Source organism: Halichoeres trimaculatus, unplaced genomic scaffold (genome assembly GCF_033239565.1).
Source record: "Halichoeres trimaculatus isolate MK-OKI-2021-1 unplaced genomic scaffold, fHalTri1.1 fHalTri1_scaffold_12, whole genome shotgun sequence".
Classification (NCBI taxonomy): Eukaryota; Metazoa; Chordata; class Actinopteri; order Labriformes; family Labridae; genus Halichoeres; species Halichoeres trimaculatus.
In genome coordinates, this window is record NW_027437190.1 from 7,673,892 (window position 1) to 7,694,972 (window position 21,081).

Consider the following 21,081-nt stretch of genomic DNA (forward strand, 5'->3'; position numbering starts at 1 on the left):
CTCCTCCAGTGTCCTGTCAATAATGGTGAGCTGTGATGATGTTCCAGCTCGGGTCTAACTCAGCGCTTTCCTTTCTCCTGCTTGCTTACTTACTTGCTTGCTCTGGCCAGGGATTGTGACGACAGGGTTGACAGCCATGAGTCATCCCTAATGTGTTCAACTCTGATGATCCAGAGGCAGTCCAAATATTTACCAGTATTCATGAGGAGGATTTGTATAGTGCTGTTGTTTAGTGTCACAACAACTCTGCTGTCAGGTGCAGATACAGATATTAATAATGTTGGAATATTTTTACATGACTCAGGGAGGTTGATTGGGAAGTTGTGTTTTTGTGTGTAGTACAGTCATTTATCTCTTACATGAGAAAATCTTTTCTTTTTTTAAATATAGTGTTGGTTACTTGAGATTCATCTTTCCTTCAGTTGAATGAGAGGTGCTGGAGCTGATTTGAAGAAGAGAAGATGTCTTTAAAAAGTCTGCCTTTACATTTACAACACAGGGGGTAAAAACTTCAAGAAAGGGGAAAAAATAATAATAAGGCCTGATAAAAGTATTATTTCAGGTATAAATTTGAACTTTTAGGCTTTAAATTCTTCAAAATAGTCATCAAAAGATTCTCGCCCATGTCTCCTCTCAGTACACAGAGGGTCTTTGTAAAACATGACCCTGATTTGCAATCAGGTAATGCCAATGGGCAAGAGGCCCCGTGCTAAGCCCTTTCATAATATGTGTGTGTAGTGCTGTGAGTCTGTTCTCCATAACTGTAATGGCCTCTGCAACAGTAATGTGTATGGACAGATGGGAGAGGCAAATGCTGATGTGCTTAACTACGCATTTTACAGCTAAACTATTAAAGAGTTGTGGTGTTTACACACCAACATTTGAATACCTGTCTTCAGGCCAGTTTAATTATCCGGGCCCTTCTGTTATTTCTGCTGCTTTGTTGTCTCTATGCTTTCGCACGGGGCATGAGAGATTTGTTTGCAACTTCATTAAGATACGGGTGGTGGTGGTGGTGGTGGTGGTGGTTGTTTGAATGAAAAAAAAAAATTCTGCTTAAGTATCTCGCACTTTATTCTTGCTTCCTCCCACATACATATAAAGATACTGTACACATTTGCTTTCTCATAAAGTCATTCAAAGAAAGAAAATTAAAAAATGTCCTGTGATGCCTGCACTTTGAAATCTCTCAGGGCTTTAAGAGACGGGGGGGGAGGGGGGCACACACCCTGAATCCACGCGATACATCCCAAGACATTTGATTAGTTTATAGGTACTTATAGGAGGAAAGGGCTTGAATTATAATTTTGCTCCGTGAATTCCTTCATATGTTCATCTTCAACTTTATTTTCAAATAAAGCCTTAATCAAAGAGAAGAAAGAGAAGAGGGCATTTAGCCAGTACAGCCACAGACTCGGGCCTCAGTGAGCTGGTGGATATGGTATTGAGAGACTGTAGGAAGCAGTGGTTTTTAATTATCTGGACTACGTACAGGATGCCGTTTTTGATTGTTTTAATGAGGCAGCTGGCCTATTGTCTCCCCTTAATTCCTTCATTGTTTTTATAATATGTCATAGTTCTTTATTCTTTTATCAGGTGCTCTGCAGGAGGATTTAGACAATAGCCTTCATTCCAACTGCATTGGCCACTGCACAAAGGCAGCTCACTGCAGACAGTTAGCAAGCAAACAAGTGCAAATCACAAGCTGCACTTTTCCCAGCCTTTTCCCCAGTTTCATGACTTACTGTTTTGCTCCTTTGCTCCTTTCCTTGACAAGCCCTCCTTGCTCCCTTATTCATAAAGCTCAGGCCATTGTCATAGGTGGCTCACCTGTTTTTCTGCGATTTAAATCACCTGTCATGAAAAGGCTGTCATGGAAACAGCCATGACAAATCTTTTCACAGAGCTCCTTCATGGAAAATTGTTTTTGTCATCTGCCCACCTGACACCTCTGTTGTTTGTTCTTGATGCCTTGCATCTGCATTTGTGCATGTAAATTACATGTTTCAGCGCGGCGGCTCTTATGCACTGCTTGGTGCATACATGCATTGCAGGTACGCTCGTGTACTCTGCTATTTCTGCTGTTTTTACAGGTATGAACAGAGCGCGAATAAGCTCCCCTTAAAGAAAACAGTGGGATACAGATAAATAATACATTAAATTGTGTCAAAAACAAATCTGTGTGACACAGCTTCCAGTCCTAGCTGAGGCGAGTACAGTTTAAATTGTAATCATGCTGGCAGACCACATGTATCTGGGCAGCTTGTCTTTGTTCAGTGACTGTTATAAATGATGCCTTAATGTATTTTGCTGCTTGGTAAAACTGGGACAAGCAGTGAAATTTACTTCCAGCATTCTTACACACAACAGATGGATCTGTAACTTGGTTGGCTGAAAGGCTGCAGTCTGAGTGCATATTCTGTCAAAATGCAGTGAAACATTTCCATCAAGCTCCTCATAAACTTCTTTATTTGAACTGGAGGGGGATTCATGTCTGTGATTTGGACTCACTTCATCCGACCACCAGAGGGACAGAAAGTTGACAAACCCCCCTCTGTGAGCTGAGCGTGTCTGCGTCAGATCAGTTCAGAGGTGAGAAACTTCTGTGTGAGCACGAGTGCCACTGTCAAAGGCAGTTTGTATCTACCTCGATGGTAAGTTGAGCAGACAGTGGCAGAGAGTTTTGTTATTTTAATTAGGAGATAAAAATTCGAAGGGCCTCTCCAGGCAGTGTGTGGTATGACAGAATCAAAATGATGAGTGGAGCAGCCTGAAGTGTGTGTCTTGTCGCAGCAGATTGGCCCACAGATAGGCACTGCTCTTAAAGGCGGTGATGACATGCACAATTCACATAACCACACACACACACACACACACACACACACACACACACACACACACACACACACACACACACACACACACACACACACACACACACACACACACACACACACACACATAAATGGGACGTTCAGAGATAGCAAATTCTTGAACTGTTTCACTCCTTTGACACTTTAGTGCTCGTCTCATTTTGGAGCTTCATCAGCAAACAGGAAGAGCCAGAGAGCTTCAATCAGGACAGAGATATGAAAGCTAAAAATGTACATCTATGATTGAAATATTTGGCTTTTTCACTCAACAGTGATTTATTTATATTGCATCTGGGTAATGTCACAAAAATACATTTCCATTCCAAGATCTGCAAGTTTCTAATGAATCCAAAGACAAGTGATTTGTTTTATACAAAGCCTTCCTTAAGCACCTTCACTGTGTCAACTGTGTGCTTTTAAACCCTGTGATTTATAGGTTTTGTGTAAACATGAGTAATCAGCGCTGCGCACATGTATGGTCTTTGTAGATGAGTCCTCTGCCTTCATACCTCTCCTCAGGACTCTTTATTCCACATCAGCCAGAGCTCAGACCACATGTCCCCTCTCAGCCTGACACTCCGTCGGTATGTTTGCACATCTCTGAAAGCTAACAGCGTGTTTTAATTAATTGTCCAGCTTTCCTCGGAAACAATGTCCTAATTCTGCCATTTAGCAGGAGCGTATCATAGTTTGTTGTTATCTCACTTGCCACATTTCTGTAAATAGTCATATTCAAAACCTTAATCTTTTCAATGGAAAATGAAGTGGAGCTGAAAACCCTGTCATGTGCTGAGATAAATATAATCTAAGCAAAAACCTTTACTCGCGCTCTCTATCTCCCCTTACTTATCCCGCCCCTCCCCCTTCCTCTGACTTAATGAATATGTTCAGAAGATTTCAGAGGAGTGTTAAATCCAAAAACCAACAATCTAATAATGTGCCCTTGCTTCCCTGAATCTTCATGGTGACAACAGAACTGTCGAAGGTCTGAAGGTATATACAGGCACATATAGGCATTTGCTGAGTTTCACACACACACAAATATATTTGCGTGTGTGTGTGTGTGCTTTTGTTTTTAGTCAATCGATTGAACCATTACATCAATCATTTAATCAACATTTTGACTAACCATCCTGTTTGGAGCTGCTCAACAGTTTTAAGTCTTCTTGATTGCATTTTTTGTAAAGAGGACTGCAGACAGGCCTGTTAAGCTCCTGGACTCTTCTACTACAGAGACATGCTGTTGTAATACTAATGCTAGGTGTGGTTTGGCATCGTCTTTGCTGAAGTATTTAAGATCTTCCCGGAAAAAAAAACAATGTAGAATAATAGATATGTTGTTCGAAATCTATATGTGTATATTGTTCAGCTTGAATGGACACCGAAATGAAAGACACACGATCATTTAATGAATCACATTTTTCAACTCCATCTCAGTCTGTTTGAGTCAGAGTTGGTCTCTTTTAAAGAGGATCCGCCTGTGTTTCTTGATCATAGTTTTAACTTTTTTCAGTTTTAACCCACATATGTCAATCCAGCTGTGGACAACACTTTTTAAAGTTGAGTTGACCCAATGCAGGGACTTCCACTACAGAGCCATTAAGGGGATGATGTGGGATGTTGAAAATAAATAACTTGGTATTTTGTTGTTATGAATCATTTCAATATTTTACACCACACAGTGTTGTTAAAAAAAAAAAAGTTTGTAAAAGTCTTGTATTGCATCAATTTGCTTGTTAATTAAATGTGACATTTCGTATTAAACACGTGTTTTAAAGAAGAATAGGTTTTACCTCTTAAAATTGAGTCAGTTAAGACAACCCAAAACAAATACTAAAATCACTGAAGAAAATTTTTAGATCAAACAGAGCAAATTGATTGATTTGAGTTAGCTGAGTGTGTCTCAACATGTTTTTCGAGGTTGATTGTTGACTTTTGAAGCTTTTTTTCTCATTCTGCTCAGTGGTCAGTATAATTAGTTGTTGATTTGTCTCTGTGATGGTCCCAACCTTCTGACATACATCTTGTAGTTTGGCGTCTTTGAGTAACTTCTCTTTCTGAAGCCAAACTGCCTTCTAGCCAACGAGGACGATCCATGTCCAACATTTAAATTTAACCATATTAATAACACGGCAACATCTCCTGGCGCTGTTTGTTCACTCATTATTAACTTCAGCCGTGCAGGCATCTACGCTTACTTGGCTTGTTGTGATGAATTAACATTTCATGACTTCTCAATGAATGGCACATACTCCATAATGTGATTTTGCACAAAATGTAGCAACAAAAACTACAACGAAGATGTTCTCCAAGACAATTATATCACAACTCCAGAGTATTAAATCTGTTCGTGTGGTTCTACCTGAGGGCCCTGAGATCACAGCCACCCAGTAAAGTTTTTAAAGCCCAACCCTTTATGTAGAAACGTAAACTCTCTAAACAAAAGTGTCTCCAAATCTCTAGAGAAAGTATTATTAAATTGTTGAACTATCTGCTCACTTAGTCTGAAATTCTTCCCATCTTAACTCCTTGAGGAGTCAGCATCTCTCAACTGCCCTCGACAGGTCTAGGTCCCTTCTATATTTTTTTGGGGGGGGTATTACACATTTTTGCCATTATGCTGTCCCTGTACCAACTTTTTTGCAACATGTAATAATAGGACATCATACTGTGATGTTTGCTTTTCAATAGCAGTAACTTAAGGGCTAAATAATTTGCGAGGTATGAGAATCTGTCTGTTTCACATGGTGCCCCAACTCCTTTGGAAATGGCCCGACCGAAGCCCATATTCAGCTGCAGGAGACTTGTCAAGAAAAAGATGAGAGACCCAAAACTACAGGAAAGCTGAAGGCTTTTAACACAATAATCTAGATTTCAATAACAGTCTGGCAGACAACGGATCACCTACAGGCCACAGCGTACGTGTAGTAATTTGTGGTAAAGAAGTCCCAACCCAAGTACTGAGTGTATAAATGAGCGTACTCTCTTAGAAGTTGGTCCAATGTCCTGCTGTTCACATGCCAAGGTGTTTTGGGGCAAAACAATTAACCCCAAACTTCCCCTGGTGGTTGTGCCATTGGTGTGTGAGTGTGAGTTAAACTGCAAGGTGCTTTGACAGCCTCTGTCTTTAGTGTATGAATGGGTGAATGTGACATGTAATTCAACAGTGCTTTGAGAGGTCAGAAGGCGAGAGAAAGAGCTACAGTGACATTGAAGCTGCAGTTTACAGCCCATTCATAGATCTTTACTATGTTTCTATCTGTCTCTATTTCTTTCTCTTTTCATACACATTAATTCACACAAATGTTTGTCCCTCAAATATGATGTCGTTTTGCATAATGTTTGGATTTGAAGTCGCATGAGAAAAAATGAACATGACTCTCAGCTTATTGTATTTACAGAAAGTTTTTAACCAGTCTCTATCTCTGTTTTGTAAAGGTGGACAGCTGTGGTGCACCACCACCAAGAATATGATGGAAGGTGAGGAGCTGGTGGCGTTTGCTGTGGACTTTGACTCCCGTCTGCAAGCAGTGAACCACATGTCTCTTAGTGAGGGCATGTACCCAGCCAGGCTGCTGGACAGCATCCAGCTCCTGCCTCAGCAGGCTGCAATGGCTTCCATCTTGCCCACTGCCATTGTCAACAGTGAGTGTCCACACACACTGACACGAGCACTCAAACACAGAGCTGGGAACAGATGAGCTTTTCTTCCCTTCCTTTTTTTTTTTTTTTTACTCTCACATACTCCTCTAAGTTTTGTCTCACACATGCACAGTGCACAGCCTGTGCTAAGTCACCTGCTTAACAAGGAGCGTTGTCTCCGCCGGCTGTACATTAACCCAGATGAGTCTCTGCACTGGAGATAAGAGCCATCAACCTTCAAGTTTTGGGTTCAAATAAACACACTGAGGCTTGAACTAATGTGTTAATTGCAAAGAGAAAAAAAGCACATCTCATGCAAATAGTGTGTTTGTTTACTTAGCGAGGGGTATCTGGGTTCAGCTCAACAGGGAGGCTTCTGCAAGCAGATGGTCCATAGTTCTCGTTTGCCCTTGAGTAAGGGCACCAACCCAGTGGTAGAAACAGCGATTTATAGCAGCAACAGAGGATTTGGAGAAAAGGCGTTCTAACACTTAGACTCAGAAATGTAGGAGTGCAGTGGTTTGTGTGCTCACGTGTGAAGCTTCTATACATTTTGATTTTTGTGCATTATTAAAATGTAGTATCCATCCTAATTTTGAGTCTCTTTTTCCACATCCTTGTCTCCCCAGAGGACATATTTCCCTGTAAGGCTTGTGGAATCTGGTTTCGGAGCGAGAGGAACTTGCAGGCCCATTTGATGTACTACTGCAGCGGGAGACAAAGGGAGCCAGACACAGTCATGGAGGAGAATGACACTGGTCCTCACCATACACCAAGTACCTGCCCCTTCCCACAATGCAACAAGAGCTTCTCTGGAGCCAGGGCGCTGGAAATGCACTTAAACACCTCACACAGTGGTGAGTGCTTCTGTCATGGATACATTAGCTTTATGATAATAATAATAATAATAATAATAATAATAATAATAATAATAATAATAATAATTATAATTATTATTATTATTATTATTATTATTATTATTATTATTATTATTATTATTATTATTATTACATTTTATAATTTATTTTATTTTATAATTTATTTTATTTTATATTTATTATTATTACTATTATTACTATTTTTTAAATTATTATTATTACTTTTTTTTTCACAAAAATGTGTATATACATATGCATAGGCAGATGCATATTTAATAGCCATGGCCTCTGAAACAATTAGAGGGCTGAACTAGGGGGGGGCTGGAGTTGTTGTTTTGAAAAGGATAACATGTGGAGTGAGTGCACATAGGTTTGGAGAAATAACTGTCATCTCCTCTTGAATACATACTCGGCTGTCAGCTAGTAGAGTTGACAGTTTATCCCTGAGAAAAAAAAAATCTCCAGGATAGTAGACGACTTGGCATGACTGTTTGATGGTTTATACAGTTAACTCTAAAGGAAAAGTGGGAGGCAAGATTCTGAGCATTTCTCCCTTTTATCTCCTTCACAGGTGTCAAAATGGAAGAGAGCCTCCCTCCTGGCACCAGCTTGAAATGCACAATCTGCAACTACACAGCAGATTCTCTTATTACATTCCAGCATCACATCATGTCTCACCTGTCACAGGCGGCCTTCAGATGTAATCACTGCCATATCAGCTTTCAGAGCCACAGGGAACTCTTACAGCATCAGGACTTACATGGGCACGGCAGCAAACTTCACAGGGAAGGAGACGGCACCGAGCATTCCCCCAGGGGGTCTGAGGAAAGCCTCCAGCAGCAGCAGGCCCGTGCTGAGCTGGCCAACAGGAAGGATGCTCTGCTGGGAAGTCCCAAAGGGGCCCTTAACAAGGAGACCAGTACAGACGCAGAGGCTGACAAGGCTGAGAAGAAGCCCATGCCGTCTGTTCAGAAGGGAGAGGCCCACCCAGGCAGCAAAGCCAGCTTTTCTTACACCAGGATCAAGTCTGAGCCCTCCAGCCCTCGGCTGGCCTCCTCCCCCGTGCAGCATAACATGCCTACGTTTCCCATGGGCCCCTTCTTGTCACAGTTTGCTTTCTCCCAAGACATTTCAGTAGTCCCACAGGCTTCTGAGATTCTGGCTAAAATGTCAGAGCTAGTTCACCGGAGGCTGCGCCATGGAGGGAACAGCTACCCCCCTGTCATTTACAGTCCCCTCATGCCTAAAGGGGCCACCTGTTTTGAATGCAATATAACCTTCAGCAACCTGGACAACTATTTGGTTCACAAAAAGCACTATTGTAACAGCCGCTGGCAACACATGGCCAAGTCCCCGGACTTCTCTGCCCTCTCAGATAAAGTCCCCGAGGCAGTGAGCCCCAACAGCGGTCACAGTTCTGTTAGCATGTTAGCGGGCTGCCACCCAACAGATGCAGATAATCACCTCATGCAGTCTGCCTGTCTTAACTCAAATGTCTTAGACATGATAACTGCAGGCGCTAAAGGGGCTGATAAGGATCTTCCAGGACAGGGGAAGAAGGTCTCGACCCCGACTGGGGCTGAGGAGCGGCTGAACGGCAAGCAGATGGAGGGGAAGAGCCCCAGCACGGGTTTGGTGGAGAGTGACAATGACCCAAACAAGACAACCTGTGAAGCCTGCAACATCACTTTCAGTCGTCATGAGACCTACATGGTCCACAAGCAGTACTACTGCGCCACCCGTCATGACCCACCTACCAAACGCTTGTCTGCCAACAAGGTACCGTCCATGCAGAGAACCATGAGAACACGGAAGCGCAGAAAGATGTACGAGATGTGTCTTCCTGACCAAGACCACCAGAGGCCTCCTATGGTCCAGCCAGGTTTCCTCGGGGTTTCTCCGATGAACCCTTGTACATCCCAGGAAGCTGTGGAGAGCCTAGCAGACCGCTTCCACCCCCGTTGTGACATATTCCCAGGTATATTACCCAAACACCTGGAGGCCTCTCTGACTGTCACTAAACCTGTTCTGGCTCCCAAGAATGCTACAGTGGAACCGCAGGAGCTGGACGCTCCCATCGACCTCAGCAAAAAGTGTTCGCCAGTCTCTGACAAGTCATGTAGCTCCCCCAAAAGACTGTTGGACTATCACGAATGTGCAGTGTGCAAAATAAGTTTTAACAAGGTTGAGAACTACCTTGCGCACAAACAGAACTTTTGCCCTGCAACAGCCGCTGCTGTTGCTGCTCAGCAGCAGCAGCAGCAGCAACAACAACAACAACAGCCGCAGCCACAACCACAGCAGCAGCAGCAACACAATGAAAGTGGCAGCCTGGAGCCAACTCTGTTCCCTGATGTTAAAAGTGACAGTAGTAGCAATCCAGATGACGTCTACGATAAGAGCCCAGGCAAATGTGACAAGAATGGGAAGGTGATGGTGCAAAACGGAGGCATGTTCCCACCTCACCTGGGCCCTCTGCCAGGACTCAAGGCTTTCACTGAGCCCCAGCTCGTCCCATCAAAAGACGACAAGAGTATGTTTCTGCCACACTGTCTTTACCCGGGAGCAATAAAGAAGGTGAAAGGTCCTGAACACATATCCCCATATTTTGGGATCAAACCGACTGATTATGTGACGGGGGTTTCTGTGATGCAGGGAGAGGCCAGCGAACAAGAGCAGAGTGTTAACGGAGGAGGAGGAAGCGTGGGAGGAGCAGCAGACACAGGAACAGCCAGGGAGCCGGCCCAGCAGCCCGCTGCTAATGGCTGTCCCCACCCTGGCAAGGAGCCTCTTCCTCTACTGCCTAAAAACCGGGGCATGGTCATCGTCAACGGGGGGCACAAGCCAGAGGAGCGCTCAGGTAGCGTTCCAGCACAGCAGGAGAACCAGCCTCAGCTAGAGAGCCAACCCTCCAATCCCTCACCGACGTGGGCCACCGAGAACCAGGCCGACTCCAACGAGAACATGTCACCTTCGTCTAAGTCTCCAAACGATGAAGTTGCACCCACAGGCAACAAAGGTGTGAACGGATCTGGGAGCGGCAAGTACTGCCGCCTTTGTGATATCCAGTTCAACAACCTGTCAAACTTTATTACCCATAAGAAGTTTTATTGTTCGTCACATGCGGCAGAGCATGTAAAATAAGGTACGATGGTTAAGACCTTCTCATCCCCCCTTCCCTCACCTTTCCTTGAAAACTTCTACCCTATTTTTCTCCATTTTTTGGTACACTGTTGTGTCTGGAATAGTGCATCATGCAGTGAATAACACTGCTTGTGGACAATCAAGAGGAGCTTCTTCTTCCATCATTTTAAGACTTACAAATGCAAAATCATTGGTTAAAAAAAAAGAAAATGAATCGAGAATAATATTGGTGCCACTTTCTCATTAATTTGTTTTACAATCAGTATTAATAGGGGTAGTAGTCTTAATTTAAATTGAAGATGAAATTTATATCAGAGTTGTTTGTAATGTTATTGTATAGTCATTCTTGTGTAGCACACATATTGTTTACACTGTACTGTAGGCTCAATGAAACAATAGACAATACAAAAATGAGATGCATTTTAGACACAAAAATAGCTACTGAGGCACTTGTGTATTCTTATTTGCTGTACCAGTTTCTGTATATGGCCAAAATGTCACTTGTGGTTGCTACTAATGACTTGTTTGCCTTAAAAGATCACCATTTGGGAGTGATAACCAGGCACAACCCTGCATCTCACATTTCGGCTTATACACATGGCTTTGCATACATATGTGACTGTTTGTCCCTGTCTCTTTTCTTCAACTCAGAAGTGGATGTTTCATGAGGATGGCAGCATTCTTGTATAGTACTTGTATTTCTGTTTGATGATAAACTTTGGTCTCCCTTTTCTGAAATTTGCTCCCAATGCAATACTTTGTAAATTAGGGAACATTACCGAAAGCAGTATTATGAAATGGGGATTGTGCATATAATTATTTGTAACCCCATAGGGGAAAAAAGGAAGTTGTACAAGAATTAAGTTTATTGCTGATAAACACGATGGGTGGGAGGTCAGTGGGGATACTGATGTAAAATGATCATTCCAATGTCCTGATTATGGGAGAAAATGTTTCTTAAAACGTTGTTGCTATGCATGTATATCGATGGAATTCAATTCCAGATCTGTTGGAAATTTTTATTTTGATGTGGTGTCATAATTAAACCTAAATCCTCAGGATAAACTATTGCTGTGTGGTCTGTCTTTTGCCCTCTTTTTGCCTTTTCAAACAGAAGTTTTGCAAAAATTAACAGCAAACCGGTTAGAAAAAGGTCAAAAGTACAACATGATGCGTTTACCATGGACTGTATAATAAATGGACCTCGTCTCTGTGATGTCACCAGTTTGTTTCAGAGGCAGAGATTTGAATCTGAACATTGAGGGAAAACATATTAGAAATGCTGAACTCAAGGGGCGGGCTTTGAGCCTCCACACTAACAGCTATAGGATGCTTGCCTGTCAGTCAGCTGAGCTGTGCCTCTGATTGGTTGAACTCATGATATTAATACACCACAATCTGTTCAAGTGATTTTGTCTTATTTCCAGTAGAAATGTCTGACAAGTCTAGAAAAATCTCTTATTTTAAATTATTCAAAGACAAAATGAGGTCTGAATTGCTTATAACAAGTTAAAAAAATCTGCCAATGGAAAAAGAGAAAAGTTACTTGTACTTAGACATTATTTTTGTTTTAAGCAAATCTTCTGGAAAATTTTTCTTGTTCTGTTACAAGCAATTCAGACCTCATGTTTGTCTTTGAATAACTTGAAACAAGACATTTTTCCAGACTGGTCAGGTGAATGTGGCTCATTTCAGGTAAAACAAGACAATTTTTACTTAAATTAAGACAAAAACACTTGATAAGATTTCAGATTTTTGCTGTGTATCTTCAAAAATCAAATCAATCCATTCAGTGTAGAGAAATGAGCTTTTCATACTAGAGACACTTTGAATCAGGCTGTAAACATGTTTATTTCGGCTGTTAAAGTCTGCTTTTTTGGCTTGGTGTGTATGTGCTTTCTGTGGATACTCGACACTCTAAACTGCAGTTTTTGGCACGTCCACTCCTGCTTCATTTCTTCATTTGACATGTTGTCCCTTGTTTTTGGCTTTAGGGGTCTATTTTTGCAATTTATACAACAAATGTAAGCAATCAAGTCCAAAATAAAGGTTCATGGTGTTAGCATTTTATCCAAACATACAAAAGATGACCTTAAAATGGAGAACTAATGCACCTTTCTTTTTTAGCAGAACAATGACACTGAACTAAGAGATAATTTGAATTAAATTAAGAACTTAAATCTTTGAAAAAATAATATTCACATTTTTTGTACTGACCAATCTGGTATCTAAGATAGGAATTATTATTTCACAGTGCATACCCCATCTGTTGTTCTCAGAAAGTTTCTGCAGCAGCAGAGCCACAGAAAAGTGTTTTCAAACTGCAGATTTTAACATATTCAACAATGACTCTGTCTCTGAGTTGAGTTCTGTTACATGTTGACCGCCGCTCACTCTACTGTTTGCCTTGTCGCTGGTTGACTAGCCTCCTCAGGTGCTCGCTGATGGCAGATGGCTTCTTGTAGATCATTCGCCGGTCTGCTTCTTTTATGTGAATGTGATTGGCTGATGGGTAGTGCTCTTCTAGAAACTTCTTTTGAAGCCTGGCAACCATCTGGTGCAGGGGAAAATGATTTACAACAGGATTTACACAACTGCTTATTGAGTATTTTTCAGCAACTGTACACGAGACGACAATGAGACGAGGAGATACAGAGTTGAACATTCTCACCTGGTTGAGGTGCTCTGGTATTTCTTGGTCAAAAGCTTCCCCAGTGATAACACTCACAGGTGTGCGGCTAGAGAGGGGCTTAAACTTTGAGATATCCCTTCAAAAGAAAACAAAGAATACTGATTCAGTTTCATATCTTACAACTTGTTTTGATCTTTACACAAACAGTAGCATAACTATCCAGGAATAAATGTAAAGATGTCTGCTCTTCATACCTGACTTGAGCAAGACTTTCATTCAGAAAGTAATGTTCATCCACCGCACTGCTCTGGTGGGCAGGGTTACTGAGTAGATACTTCTGTTAGGGGTAGAAAGTGAGAAAATTAATCATTAAAATGATAAATAAACTAACACGGTACTTTTTAAAAAAACATTAGTCAGGCAGGACAGAGATACCATCACAAAACAGAACGCTCTAAATTGTTCTCTTTCCTCTTTCAAAAAACAAAGAAATGAAACCAGCAACACTGTTGTATGGGTAGTTGAAATTTAATGTCTGTCACACAGCTTAAATGTAAATATGGACTGTAATCTGCATTTAAGTGTCCAATCAGACTGAAATATCTGTCCTAGATTTAAAGTCAAGCCTTTAACAATCTTCATGATTAAAATTATGAAGGAGCTCAAACACATTTTAGTCTGATTTTTCCAGTCAAATTACACTGCTGACAAACTATCATCCTTTAGAGCAGAGTCTCCCAAACTTTTTTTCCGGGGACCCAAGTTTTGGAAGATCAAGCCAAGGTGACCCAATCATAGACTGTATAAAACATGGACGTAGTCTCGCTGACGTCACCTGTCTGTTTCTGAAACAGAAAATGAAGCCCATCGGCTATAGCGGCCATATTGGTAGTGGCAAGGGCTTCGCCTACAGCCATAGGGCTGTAGGCGAAGCCCTTGCCCTTGCCAGGCCCTTGCCACGTGACCCTCAGCTGTGCCTCTTATTGGGGGAGCTCGCGATCTTACTATCCTCTGAACGGCCGAGTTAGAAAAAAAAATCACCCCCCTTGAACCAGGATGTAAATAGGTTAATTTCTGCTTTGAAAATGGCTTTTTTTGGCTTGGTGTGTATGAGACTTCTGGAGCCAGCCTCAAGCGGACACTCCAGAAACAGCAGATTTTAGCACTTCAGCATTGTCTCATATTCTTAGATTGGAGGTTGCAGCTTGGACCCAATCCAAAATATGTCCAATCTGTAAATCGACTGACAGGATAAATTTGCAAAGATAAAAAAAAAAAACATCTTTCGTACTGGCTAACAGGTCTTAGAGACATATTTGGCAAATGCATTACAACTTTGTTGGGCTTACACTCTAAAAAATACTTACATTTTTACTGTGACGGGTTAGCCTGCTTGCTTTTCAGAATTGTTTCCCAGTCATGCACAAGATGAGAGCACAACACACGTATTGAGCGCAGTGTCCACTCTGTTTCTGTGTTTTGTCTTCATTTTTGTGAAAACTCCAATTCGTATTTGTATTTGTTTTAATGGGCCTGTCAATTTTCTGTCAGTCGTGACGGAGAAGAAAAAAAAATCTACTCTATTTCATTCGATTTGATGTGGTTGTGAAAGAGATAAGAAGCAAAATACTGGACTCAGGACAAGATAGAGACAAGATTCTCACGAAACTCATCCAGAATGAAGTAAAGGCATCTGTTCATGTCTTTTTTTCAGTGTGGCGTCGCTGCACAACTGCAACAAGCTCCGTTTCTGCAGCTGGTGCCAGTCCAAGATCAGACAGTGACTCTGGACTTTCAAAGTCAAAAAGGTTTTGAATCTGACTTCAAATCCTTCTTTTGGAAACTAGCAATCAAAGTAATCAATAGCTTTACTCTTTCATTTGATATGGTGAGATATGGTGGTGTGGCTTTTGACATGTTTGCAGTGACAGTAAATATTGTAGCGATGACCCTTTACGATAAAAAAAGTGAGCAAATAGGCAAGGGGAGTCTTCTTCTAGTTAAGGAACCCATGAATTTCATGTAAACATTCTGGAAACTAATTTGGCGACCCATATAAAATCTCTGGCAACCCACCTGAGGGTCAGGACCCAGACTTTGGGAATGACTGCTTTAGAGCCTAATACACTGGTAAAAACGAGAAAGAGCTCTTTACAATAATAACGTAAATCTTTAAGTGATGTACTCTCTTTATCCTGTCCTACAGTGAGACCATGTCACTACCTTTGACTAAACTTAGCTTCGTCTGATTTGACTAAATGCTGAAGTAGACAGTTTTAAGAACATTTATTTTTGAGCAATTATTGGATAAAATGGCTGATGAGAGGGGAATGTGGAAATCAGAGAGCAGTGAAAGACAAGGAGCAAATGGTCTGAGCCTCTGGACCATAAACTGCATAACGTATTGGCGCACTCTGTGACATCACTCATTGTTTCTTCTACAAAGTTTTGAAACCCATTGTCAACAGAGACCATGTTGGAAATGCTGAACTCAACTTAAATTTGTCCACGTTAGGATGAGATGAAGAGGCTGGCCTTTAGACTCTTTGCAGACAGCTACGGGGTCATCAAAAATAACAGCCAGTGCAGTGTGTGCAAATTATGAGTAAGGAGCTATTCAAACCCAAACTGCTTCAAGAACCAGGCTGTAAAATTTGATTATTGCAGTAAAAACAAACAAAAAAAAAACTTTTTTTTTTTGTTTTGGTGTGTGTGGTTTCTACTACTTCTGCAGTCAGCCTCAGGTGGACTCTTGAGGAACTGCAGTTTCAAGCTTCAGCATATGCTGTTTTCCATACATGGGTGCCTGCTTAAACCGTCATCCTAAAGGCACCACCTCTAAATACTGACAGTCTAAGACCTTTTACTGAGCACTCTGAAACCAGAGGGTATCTGTTTACAACTGAGATCTCAGAGCACATGTTTACAAACACTGTGTGAAAACTGTCAGAGCGCTTCTAGCTGAGCTCAAATCAATCAGACTGTTTAGGAACACTGTCAGAGCGACTCTGGGAAAGGAAACAGAAGCTTTCATCTTTGTGAGGAAGCTTGGTTTATCCTGTCGCTTGGTGAGATAATTTCTGTGAAAGGTTTAGATTAGCTGATCCCTAAAGAAGAGGATATCACTGTCCTTCAGTGGCCTTAACCCTCACTCACAACATAATCATAGAAACTGAGCATGCACCGACATTTTACAAACACCATCTTTTTAAATAAATATCTTTATTAGATAATTTTTAAAAATGACACAATCTTTTTTTGAAAACACATGTTCATTTTTTATATAGCTATCTTAACTCTTTGTATATTTGGTTGCTGACATTCAGGCATTGTTCGTAATCTTACTGATATAAATAGGGGTAAATGGCTCATCTTTATCAGATTCTGCTGTTTCTAACCAACTTATATGAATAATAGGAGGCAGCGTTGGTTGGCAATTCCACCATAAACTTAGAAACAAAAATGTAAACAAGACAAAACAGAACACCATTAAACTGGTCATTAAGTAACAATGAAGAAAATCTAGTAGTGTTTGCTAGAAGCTGGCATTTTTTCTGGAATCCTGCAGGTCAGGAGATTCCCTTAGGATTCCTGAGGGATGGGAGTCAACTTTACTTTTAATCACAGTACTGGGATGGTACAGGATATAAAAAGTTGAAGGGAGCAGACGGGAGCAGGAACCAATCAGGAAGATATAATATAATTTTGTAGTTCATTTCCAATAAGCCTACGCTGTAACACAAGTGAAAAGAACTACACTTCCCAGAAGCCAACAGTAATCTAAAAAAAAAACTGGGGGGAAATCAAATAAAATTTAATGTATTACCTAAAAACTCAAAGAAGGAGAAAAAAGTGGGAGACGGGACATGATTTTTTTCTGTGGGAGTGGGATGGGACAGAAGTGAAAATCTCCTCCCATGTCACTCTCCATAGTCTATGCACTGATAGTACTGGACATTTCAAGCTAGAATACTAAATCAAAATTCACTGCCAACTATCAGCTGATTGTTCATATAGTTAATCGCTCCATGTCAGACATGAGGGAAGAGAGATTTAATTTTTGAGTTTGCACTAATCCGTCATTTTTATATTACCTATTTTCAAAAAGAATTTCCACACAGCAATATTTTTGGTTTCAAATTCTCAGCTTGTTTCTCCAGTTGTGAATCTCACTGTGCTGCACTTTTTCACCATCAACTGACACTTGTGCTTTCCTCGTCCTATTTGTACTCTTTTTGTGTTACAATGGAAGTTTTTTTTGTTTCTAAACTGCAAAAAATGATCAGCTTTTTTTCCCCTGTAAGTATCATCTGGTGGTTATATAACATAACAATCAGAAGCTGGTGAAAGAAATAGAAGAAATTCATTTCAAAGGGATAATAGTCGCATAAACCAAAACTTTTTTAATATCGGACTAATTTCAATATTCAGTCCTCATGACTCATCCCTTGCATTGATGCTGCAGTGTCTCATTTCATTGATAAACACTTCCTCATTTCATGATGGGAAGATAACGCATCTTTGTAAACCTGTGAGTGCAGACTTTCAGTGGAAGGGTGTGACAGCACTGAGAATAATTTTGTGATCACCCTGTTCACTGACAGCTAAGACAGACAAAAGTCATCACTTTTGAACTGGTGATTTTTCTTAATGTTGTGATTGTGTTGGTGCATTTCTGGGAGATGTGAGTGCATTCACAATAAACATGTTCTCTACATGATCGTATCTGTGGAGTTTCACAAGTCATTAACATTCAGTGTTTGGTTAAACATCTCTGCTGGTGTTTTCTGCTTTGTTTTAAAAACTAACTGGCTTCTTCAAAGTCCAAATTACTAGTCTTCACAGTCTCCCTCAGGAGTTTTCCCAAAAGCTCAGATGTTTTTTTTTTTTTATTTGGTCTCGCCTTTACCTTTAGAGCAAACTCTGAGAAATGCACCCAAGCTCTTTCCATGTATCTTAACCTCAATGAAGAACCAGCAGCCTCATGTTGTTTCATTACATGTGCATCATGATTATTTGACTCCCTCAGACAGACCTGCTCACATTTATGTCTTAAATATCATCTGTGACTGCTGAGTTTCGTACAAAAGCTCCCCAAATGTAGCAGCTACACAAGCCAGAGCTTACTCTCCATCTCCATGTGAAACTCAAACTGAACAAAGTTCCTTTTAGCTTTTTATCACCCAAATGTGATGAGACCAAATAGATTTGGTGCTGTTAACATCACTGCAAACTATTCTGCTCCAAGTTCAATTAGGAAGCGGTTACAGAACATGCCCTTGAGAAATGGACTGCATGCTCTATTGAGTCTGGCTGGCTTCTGAGTGTGTGTGCATGTTATAACCTTCACTAGCCTGCCTACAAAACCTTTCTCTGTCCTTGGAGGATTCAAGCACAATGATTTCTTATCTCCTTGGCAACAATTTTAATGCCTGGAAAGCTGAAATACGTCCCTATCACTCGTGCCATCAAATCGTGGGTGGCTGGCTGCAGGGAACAAGGAGTCTTAACGAACTGTTCACAATTACATCCAATCAGCAGTCGTTGTATCATAAGGAGCAAACATAATAACAGGGGATGGCTGTCCGTGGTGTCCCAGAGTGTTAACTCACTAAAGGGTCACTGAAGTCTGTTTCTCTTCATGAAGAATAAAGAGGAAAACAAACTGAGGAGGAACTGATGCTTCAGTGCAATAAAGAATATTTACTCATGAAATAGTAGATAATTTTCAGATCATCCATCTAATCACCATTATTGTTATTGGTGGCCATAACTTAATAAAAGGAGTGAATGAAACCAAAGATTTTGTTTTTTTGTTTATTGAGAGAATAATTTTCTATGACTGTTATTCAGCTCTGTGTAAACACGTTACATTTAGACACATAGATGGTTTTGTATTTCTGCAGACGTCAGTAGATACAGAGTAACTGCATTATGCTTAATGCTATTTGAAAAGTGTGCTTATTGTCATTTCATTTAACTTCCACAGTCTTTAAAGACAACATGCAGACAAAACTTTTCCAAACATTATCCAACCAGCATCTCTGCTTAGGAGTATTATTCTAACACTAGCACCATCCTGTGGCTGTGCAGGGAGATGTTTGGAGCCAATTTAACAGCCCGAAAGGCATCAATGGTTTTAACTTAGATTATAAATAGATTAAACTCCTTAATACCTCTTATCACAGAAAGATGATGCAATTATTCAAGATTCCTGATTCCAGGTAAACCAATGGTGGATTTTTATGGGCTTCATTCTCTTTCAACAAGCTCAAAGCGTTTTTTATGCAGCCCAGAATGCTACACTGTGTGAGTCTGGTGAACGCTCAGAGGCTGTCAGTAGTAGACATGGAGGGGGGTCCCCAAAGACAAAAATGGGGAGGACTATGTTCCTCATAACAATAATACAAATAAAATTATATAATTATAACAAAAACAAAAACAGTTATTTCATCATTTAATACTGAATGGCCCTTTTTTGTCCAACAGTTTGTCAGCCCTCCCCTCTAGCTACAAACAGATCTGGTAACCTCTGGGACAGTTTGGTAAAGACTGACTTACACATTAAACCTTTTCACGTCCTCAGCCTTTCTCCTGGTGGAAACTTCCTGTTTTAACAGTGTGAACTGTAACCCGACCTGATGATTGACATCAGATGATCTTTTGAATCCTCTCACAGACAGAAAAATAAGAGTAAAAGGGGGAAATCGCCTGCAGTCATACACATGTAGTCTACTTTCTTAAAAGTGTGTGCTTTCATTCTCCTGTTTCTTATGATGTGTACCAAGATGATCTGTATTCTGACAGTACAGTAACATTTTCAGGTTGTTCTTGTTAAGTTTTTCTTTGTTCTTTTTTTGTTTGGAACTGTATTTCTATCACTGTGTCTTATATTTGTTAACTTCATTTATGGGTGGTTTAGGTTGATTTTTGCAGTAAACAAATTTCAAGTTTAATTTTATTCAGAAATGTCTGTTATGGTTGACGTCCACTGAGTCTTTCAGTGGGATCATTCTGTTTCTTGACTCTTTATTGTTAATTAACATAAGATTATTTAGTTGGCTTTTGAGTTTCCTTTATATAAGCCTTTGCTTCATGTTTTTTTTAACCTTTACTTATTTATTTATGATTTTTTTTAAATCTTTTTTATTATTATTTGTTTATTTATATCTTATTTTTTTATTTATTTATTTTTATTATTATTATTTGTTTATTTATTTACTTTTAACATTTATTTTTAACATTTATTTGGCAATCTTTTCATACAGTCTTTTTGAATGTGTTTCATTTATTTTCAGAGGTTTGTCACATTAATAGGTCACACCCATCAGGTGGATGAAACACTGATGAAAGACGTGGGCTGATACACGTTTGTTTCTAGCTTCTGTTGATCTCTGACATTAGAAGTTATGATCTTTATTGAGCATGCTGACAGCTTTGCTCAGATTGTGTACTTTGGGTCAGTACTGAAGGGATTTGAGATTTTTTTTTTTTTTTGGATGAATACAGCAGCTCTTCTTCTGACAATATGAGACCACAAACTGAAAATGTGGGCGGCACATTTGTTAGATAAACTGATATCATGGAAGTGAGAAAGAAATTCTCATCAGGGTTTTTTTATTACCAGCCTTCAAGTCTGAAATTTAAAAAAAGTTTAACTGTTTAACTACAAAAATCATTGAGATCTTATAGAAAATAACAGAGTTTTTTTTAAAAAAAAGAGTTTCACAATTTACTTATAATGGTCTAAAACTAACAGTCACACTCATGAAGATATCCTCAACTTAACCACAGAAGGAGTAGAAGCTCCTCTCTACTTTACTACAGAGGCTTTAAAGTGTTTCTAAGATAGAAAGGGAGATGTCAGCTTTTTGCACTAGTGAAGGCATCTTGCATAATAAGTTTATTATCA

At 40.2% G+C, this 21,081-nt stretch overlaps 2 protein-coding genes across 3 annotated transcripts in view; one reads left to right on the forward strand and one right to left on the reverse strand.

Moving 5' to 3' along the window:
* The window catches only part of zfpm2a (zinc finger protein, FOG family member 2a), a 128,860-nt gene extending 117,052 nt beyond the window's left edge, over nt 1-11,808 (forward strand). Inside the window, exons 6-8 of one of the 2 annotated variants that reach the window (XM_074683352.1) lie at nt 6,312-6,518; nt 7,145-7,372; nt 7,965-11,808. In XM_074683352.1, coding sequence (XP_074539453.1) covers nt 6,312-6,518; nt 7,145-7,372; nt 7,965-10,537 — 3,008 coding nt within the window. In that variant the 3' untranslated portion in view covers nt 10,538-11,808. The remainder of the gene's footprint in view (nt 1-6,311; nt 6,519-7,144; nt 7,373-7,964) is intronic. The other variant, XM_074683351.1, reaches the window with a different exon arrangement.
* A 390-nt stretch (nt 11,809-12,198) lies between these two features.
* LOC141800664 (uncharacterized) overlaps nt 12,199-21,081 on the reverse strand; it is a 38,924-nt gene continuing 30,041 nt past the window's right edge. Inside the window, exons 9-11 of the mRNA XM_074683353.1 lie at nt 13,424-13,506; nt 13,209-13,305; nt 12,199-13,091 (exon numbers count right to left, since the gene is read on the reverse strand). Coding sequence (XP_074539454.1) covers nt 12,933-13,091; nt 13,209-13,305; nt 13,424-13,506 — 339 coding nt within the window. The 3' untranslated portion in view covers nt 12,199-12,932. The remainder of the gene's footprint in view (nt 13,092-13,208; nt 13,306-13,423; nt 13,507-21,081) is intronic.